General features: G+C 35.5%; 1 protein-coding gene across 5 annotated transcripts in view; it reads right to left on the bottom strand.

Annotated features, from left to right (window-relative positions):
* Window positions 1-1,705: 1,705 nt before the first annotated feature.
* Window positions 1,706-7,139, bottom strand: part of CAMSAP2 (calmodulin regulated spectrin associated protein family member 2) — a 72,261-nt gene continuing 66,827 nt past the window's right edge. For all 5 annotated transcript variants that reach the window (XM_042873587.1, XM_042873588.1, XM_042873589.1 and 2 more), the window contains 3 exons: window positions 6,631-6,746; window positions 5,911-6,029; window positions 1,706-4,996 (listed from right to left, as the gene is read on the bottom strand). In XM_042873587.1, coding sequence (XP_042729521.1) covers window positions 4,691-4,996; window positions 5,911-6,029; window positions 6,631-6,746 — 541 coding nt within the window. In that variant the 3' untranslated portion in view covers window positions 1,706-4,690. The remainder of the gene's footprint in view (window positions 4,997-5,910; window positions 6,030-6,630; window positions 6,747-7,139) is intronic.

Here is a 7,139-nt window from a genome sequence, read left to right as displayed (position 1 = left end):
TTTGCTGTGGTTTACCAATCTCTCACACTGTAACTGTTTTCAGGGGAGGTTTGGAGATCAAATCTGTGAGATTCCACCTCTAGAGGGCAAGAGTTCTGGTATGAAAGAACGGTAAGGCTTCTCCCAAGTTAGAGACTCCAAAGGAATAACAAATTCTGAATTTACAACTATTCTGTTTCCTATGGAGAATGTAGGGCTCTTCCCAGGGAAGCAGTAAATTCCTAGAGTCTTGAAAGAGATTTCCTGAACCAAGGATCTGCCCTCGGGGAGGGGGATGAACCATTAGCATTACTTGATGTGCCTGCTTGAGCAGTTAATAATTCTGGAGAGGATAGTAGAAGCATCCTATTGGAAAAGGGGAGATAGAAGCTCCTGTTCTTTGGCTGTTCAAAACTTTACTCTGGCACAGCAGGATATCTTCGGGGCAGCCTCAGCTTGCTTTGAACTCCCTAGTCATTATGGCACAAGAAGGTGACTCCGTGAATAGCAAAGCTGTTGGGTGTGGGTATTTAAGGAGCCTGAAAATCAGGATTAGTAGAGCAGTTCTGCACTGGCTAGTAACAAGGCAAGGCACTGCAGTCTGTTTCGTGCTGCCTTAGAGAAAAAAATGGGACTATTATATAGATAATGCAGGTGGCCACATACCATATCAAGAGGGCTAAGATACCTTCTTGGAATGCTGACCTTGCACCTTATCTGCCACCAGCATTCAGCAGTTTGTGCAAAGCATCTTCATGCTTTTTAGGGATTATTACAGACCCACTCAAGTCTTTACATTTTCTATTATTTTCATATTCAAGCAAGTTTTAAAGTATGCAGACATTTAACTCTGCATTTGTATGTTCCCAACTGTTTGTAATGCTGTACAGGGAAGTGACTGATCTGGCTGAAAAATAAGCAGTTTTGAGGAAAGGAGGGAAAACTATTCAATTTCATCTATATCAGTTTTAAATTCACTGCTAGAAGTCCTGGTATTGAATTTCCTATCCTATTGAAGCTGCCCTTAGAGTAAATCTGAATATTTAGACATTGTGTCAGCACAACAATTCATTTTGCCTGCTGGTGTTGCAGTGATGTCGTGTCCCACTTCAGCAGAGAACGTTGCTCTTGCTCTGCAATCCAGCACAGCACACACACGTACACACATGAAAAACTTAGGATGGAAAAAAAACACTAATTAATGTATCTAAAAGGGAGGGCTTTTTTTTTTCTTAAATACAATTTCTCTTCAGAATTGCAAAACTAACAAATACAACTTATTTCACACAAGTCCCTCTTTACTAGCTGTCTTAATCATCTTGCTCAAGATGAGAGCATCTCGAAAACTTGCCCTTTTGAAGCAATCCTATTACACTGACCACTAAGTTTGTATGTTTTTTTTAACACACAACTCTGTAGTCCAGTTAGTTCTATCAGTTGACTTGAAATTGTGGAACTCACCTCTGAAGAGAACAGGACAACTCTGTGTAGACTGCAAAAAGGTAACGAGAAGCCTAATTACTCATTAGCCTGGTTCAACCAACATTTATAAGCTAAATTATACGTGAAAGACTGCAGTACAAAAAAGAGAAATAAAAATTTGCATACTTCTTAAAAATTCTGCATTGCTGAAATGCCATATGAAGAGAAAAATTAAGCATGAATGTGGACTTCATATAGCTTCCATTTTTGTTTAGGAGTAAACACGAGAACAAATAAATACACATTTGGTGCCATGCTTTTATTTAAATGAAAGGAAAAAACTACAACGGTACCACATAAGTAGCAATGACAATATTTTACAGCACAGCATTTGAAAAAATATGGAAGCTATGCTCCATAGAAGTGGACAAGTAAGCACACAATACACTGTACATTTTCCAACATTGCCCATTAAATCAATTAAATAGCTGAATTTGGCTTTAAACAGCCAAATAATAAAAACTAACAGTCATCCTAAAATAAAATAAAAAAAATCAGTAGCTGTTGTGACTGTTAGAATACGAAATTTTGCTCCAAAACCTAACATGATAGTTTGGCAATTCAGTCATAGCAACAACAGTAATACCCCTGATGAAAGCACCAGTGTGTTCTGAAAAGGTCAGTGATAAATACTGGCCTTCACGGAAAGCTTCCTTATTATTTTCATGTTTTCAATTTACTTTAATTTTTTTAATTTTTTTTTTTTTTAAACATGATCCCAACCGCAGACCCACTGTAATTAGAAAATTTGCAGGCTTAAAAAGGAAAAGCACATCTAGCTTTACTTTTCCTGTATTAAGTAAAACTTTATACTGCGAGCAATGAACTTTTCAGCTGCATTATTCACATTCTACTTTTAAACATTGCACAAATCTTTCACCTGCTGACAAGTGTAGATTTCTTTAATACATTCAGATATATCTAAAACGAATCAGACAATTCCTCTGTTATGTACTTAAGCTCACTTTGATTAGATCAATGTGTGTCTTCACGGTGTTGCAAGTTACCAGCTAAATCATAATACATGTTTTAGAAATGAAAATCCTCCCATTATTAAACTTCCTGTGAAGTCCTTCGACACGTGTAAGAGTTGATTCCAGCCTTCTGGTTTCTTCTATCACTGTATATTATACACAATTTCACACTGTTACTCAACATATTCCTACAATGGTATTTGCAGGAACTGTCTAACAGGCAGAATGTGCAAACCCTCTTGCCCCATTTAATATTATTTATAGCTATATACACAATATGTATACACTTGAAATATAAGAGTTACATATCCTGGTGATATACATGCAAGCAATAGGAATCTGCTAACCACAAATAATTTTGAGCCACAAACATATTAAACATATTTTAAAGTGTTTTTTCTTTTTTTTTTTTCTTTTTTACAGATTTAACAAATATACATAAATATAAGAACATAAATTACAGTAAAACTGACAGCATTTTTGAGAAAATATTTGTAACCCAGATGCATTGATGCCTAAGGCTTCATAATAATTTAAAAAAGTACTGTTCTAAACGGTTTAATGGTATCTCATTCAGGTGCATCTTTGTATAAGTAAATGAGTACATCATAGTAGTGAGGCATTGTTTCTCTCAAAGCACTTTAATGAGAGAAATATGAACTTAATTTTAGTGTCCTTATGAAAGAGAATGGAGCACACACTTATAGCACAACACTGTCTTATGTTAATGTAGGTGTCGCAACACTGAAACAGAACAGAATCACAAATCATTCAAGTCTTTTCCTGAGAATGAGATTTTTCCCCCAACAAATCCTCTGATGTACACTATCAAAATAGCCACAGATTTAGGGGAGGCTTCAAGTTTGTAGTTTGGTTTTTGTTTTGTTTTTTTTTTTCAGAACAGTGCTATGCTAAAAGCAAATTATAAGAGAAACATCAAACAGAAGAGTAATCTGTAACATAATCAAACACTGTTTTGAAACAAAATGCAGCCCTTTGTAAATAATACTGAAATATGCTTAAAGTTTATCTTTGTAAATGATTATACTATCAATTTATTGAAATGTACCCTTAGGCCATTTCTGCCGTATGTGTTTCTAATTGTTAAGTGTCACAAGCCATCGTCTGTTAGCACACATCAAGAAAGGAATTTACTAAGACACTGAAAATTCTGAAATCAATTGCCTGTTCCCTGGAAAACTGATCTGAAGGCAGAAAGAAAGAATAAGCAGTGGCCTAAATCTTACAATCAGTGGGAATTAGATATGGTGCTTCCAAAAGATCTGTGTCTCAGTGTATTCTGTGATTCTGAATATTTTTGGTGTTCTATCAGGCGAATATCAGCCATCCAGTCCTGATTGTTTTTCATGAGCTTTTATTCCCGCCATGGAGACATAGTAGCTGTGTGCTCTTTCTTTATCTGCAACAATGCAAAATAATGCACTTTTGCTTAAACTGGTTTAGAGTTCTGCCAAATCTTTTTGCTCTGCATTTTAATGGGATTATGAACACGCACGTAGTCAGTCATTAGATCTCAGATGGTAACTTCCCAGGACAGGAATAATTCCTTTATTCGACTACACCCTGACTTACTAAATAATTTATTTGAAGGGAATTTTAAAACAATTGAAGGATTTTTGCTTTAGTGTTTAGTCTATAAGCAAATCAGTATTATTTAATTAAAAAAGAATTACAATTACTTAGGAGAATGAGCTAATTTTATTACAGTACTCAATAAGGATTTTGCAGAACAGACTCATTCAGCTGTTTTTCTGTAACATATACCATTGTAGAGTCTTTAGTGTAAGAGTAAATAAGCAAAGTTCCATGGTACTGAGGATATTAGGAAGTATTTCTCTCTCTAAAGAGAGAAAACAGAATTTCAAGACAAGCACAAATACTAACATATAAGGCAACGGATGTAAAAAAAAATGTAGTTTGATCACTAAAGATGAACATTCAGTGCTTCAGTGTATCCAAACAAAATACAGAGCGTACTCCGTACATTGTATTAGCACGTACAGATCTCCACACAAGTCAAACATTTCCATAATCACTCAGAGTATTCACTTAAGCGACAATCTTCTGCACTCCTAAACACTGTGTTTACATTCCAGTTGGACATGGTAATACAACTTTGTGTCCAGTTTTAAGTTCTAAGAGTCTTGTTGGCAACTAGAGATCTATTTCCTATAGGCAGTAAAGATGAAGTGCAAGTTTATCATAATTGTCTGAAGCGAAATTTCTCTCATCTACTATGCCTTGGTGGGTAAAAGTTTCTTCGGAGTTACTGGTCTCTTGGTTTGCCACAAATGGCTGTGAATGGTAATTGCATCAACACTGGCAGACAAAGTTTTAGCAGGTATGTGGCTAAACTGCTTCCTGTCAGAGTTGTATTTATATAGTCCCTCGATCATTTTCTTTGTGATAGATTTGGGACCTATCCCTGTTAATTTATTAATTTCTTCAGTATCAGGGCAGTATGTATACAGAGATCTGAACTGGCAGCCTGAATCCCGGAACAAGATTAAGAAATTATTGGCATCAGATTTCTCCATTTCCTTTAAAAAAAAAACAACAAAAAAAACAGAAAAAAGATTCACAATTTGAATTTTGCATTGTCATTAGAAAACATTCAAAATTATCACTGTCATTTTTTATTTGTTTTCTATCCGAGCTAAAACTTATGTGCAACTCTTTCTGTTAGAACACCTTATTTTCAATCATTATAATTTTCCAAGCAAGTTTAAAAACAGGAAATATATATATGTCCAGATGTGCCCAAAAGATAGTGCTAAAAAGGGTTCCAGTCATCCCTAAATGCAGTGAAGCCTGGTCAAATTAAGTCAGTTGATACATACGAAGCAAAGATTCTTTGTCAGCTGAAACCTTCAGATTCCTACTCCACCCAACAGAAATTCTATGAGATGTGCTCTGAATATGCATGCTGCATTCTAGAGATAAGCTTGACCACTTTACAGCTGTTCTTTCCCAAGGTTTCTAGGGTTTATTTTGCTCTCCTACTTGGACTGAAGGAGTCTGTATTGACTTCTCATTTGTTATTTCCAAAAAGTAGCTTTAGTTGTAAGGGTACTAACTGCAGGATCCTTATGAATAAAATGAATTTTTTTTCATGTTGCAAAAAGCAAGCGTGTGAAGAAATGCTAACAATCTTCATACTCAAGTTCCCACATTAAACAGATAGTAGCTATTAGTTAAATAACATGCCTTTTAATTAATTCAGCTTCCCATGTTGCACATCCAATGTGATAAGCTGTTGTTTCTATTGTACTAGAGAACCTTTCTGCTCACAGAGGAAACAAGCCACAGAAATTACTCAAATCTTTTCATCAGAGCTGACATCATCTCAGAGAAAGGTTCCTTTCAATATCTGCATTTATACTCACCTGTCTTCTTAGTATCTTAGTCATGGTTTGACACAGGCGTTTAACCTTTAGGGAAAAAACACCCTTACCTCCAGTATCTTTTTCTTTTGACCTTCATTCACTTTTCCAGCCAAGCAGCAATGTGCCAGAGCATTCTGAATTATATACTTATTGGATTTAGCACTGGGTTCTTTGAAAAGCTTTGGTCCTGTAGGGGAAGAATGACAAGTCAACTAATAAACACAGTCTGGCAAAACACCGTGGGCAAAAGCACAGTCTTTATAATGATGGTGGTCTTTGCATTATCACATGGTATATGTTTGGAGAAGATGGATGAAGACACCATTATTTTTTGATTCATAATAAAAGAATTAGAAGGCTGACTGTGAAGGTTATAATAAACCACAAAGCATCTGTTTGGAAACAAAGGTCCAGAATATTTAAATTCACATTACTAAGAAAACTACTTCCCCGTTGCAATTTTGTTTTTGCTTTTTGTCACACTATTCTAAATCGAGTTTAGATTTTTACTCTTCTTGCCTTGCTAGACAGATCGAAATGCACAGAGTAACTTTTCAGTCCATCTGCTGTTCTGAGCCTAACTGCAGTTTAGAAGTGCTACTGAGTCAGTACCTTTATTTTGAACTTAATATTTTCATCTTGTATTATAACCATGTTTTAGATATTTTCACTGCTATGGAAGCATCCTTACAAAGTTTTAAGATTCGTAACGCAGATAATCAAAGCATTTTCATGCACAGAACCACTAATAATAGACAGGTACTTTCCTGAATATTGTTGTCACTGACCTGTGTATTCTGTAGCGGAGGCAACTGAAGAAGTCGTAGATGCATTTTCCCAATCTTTTTCACCATTACGACTACCGCAGCGACTCGGAGATAAGAAACCTTCCACAGACTCAGATCTAAACATTAGTTTTAAAAACTACTTTAAAAGCTACAATATTAAGAGAGTAGATTCACATTCTTTATAAAATACTTTTACAGAATACGCATGAAGGTAACTTCAAACTTGGTTCTGAAATTCACTATGAGTCATCTGTGATTTCATTTTCAGGTACTTCTTAATGCAAAATAGATACATGTGTTCAGAAAAGCCTGAAACTCCAGTGAACACAATTCTTTCCTGTGCTACCACTTAGAGGAAATCACAGAAAGTAAGTTACTATGTTAGGAAAGAAAAGAAGCTATCTAGCTGCAGGTAGCACACTGGTTTAGTAAAACATTGACAAGATGAGACTTCAAACAGATGAATTCAAGAGGCCACATTTTCACCTCATTTACAGCTGCTCGATTTG

The sequence above is a fragment of the Lagopus leucura genome, unplaced genomic scaffold (genome assembly GCF_019238085.1).
Source record: "Lagopus leucura isolate 7727_CA_CO unplaced genomic scaffold, USGS_WTPT01 Super-Scaffold_100009, whole genome shotgun sequence".
Taxonomy (NCBI): Eukaryota; Metazoa; Chordata; class Aves; order Galliformes; family Phasianidae; genus Lagopus; species Lagopus leucura.
Note: the sequence above shows the minus strand (reverse complement) of the source record. Positions and strands in the feature narration are given on the sequence as shown.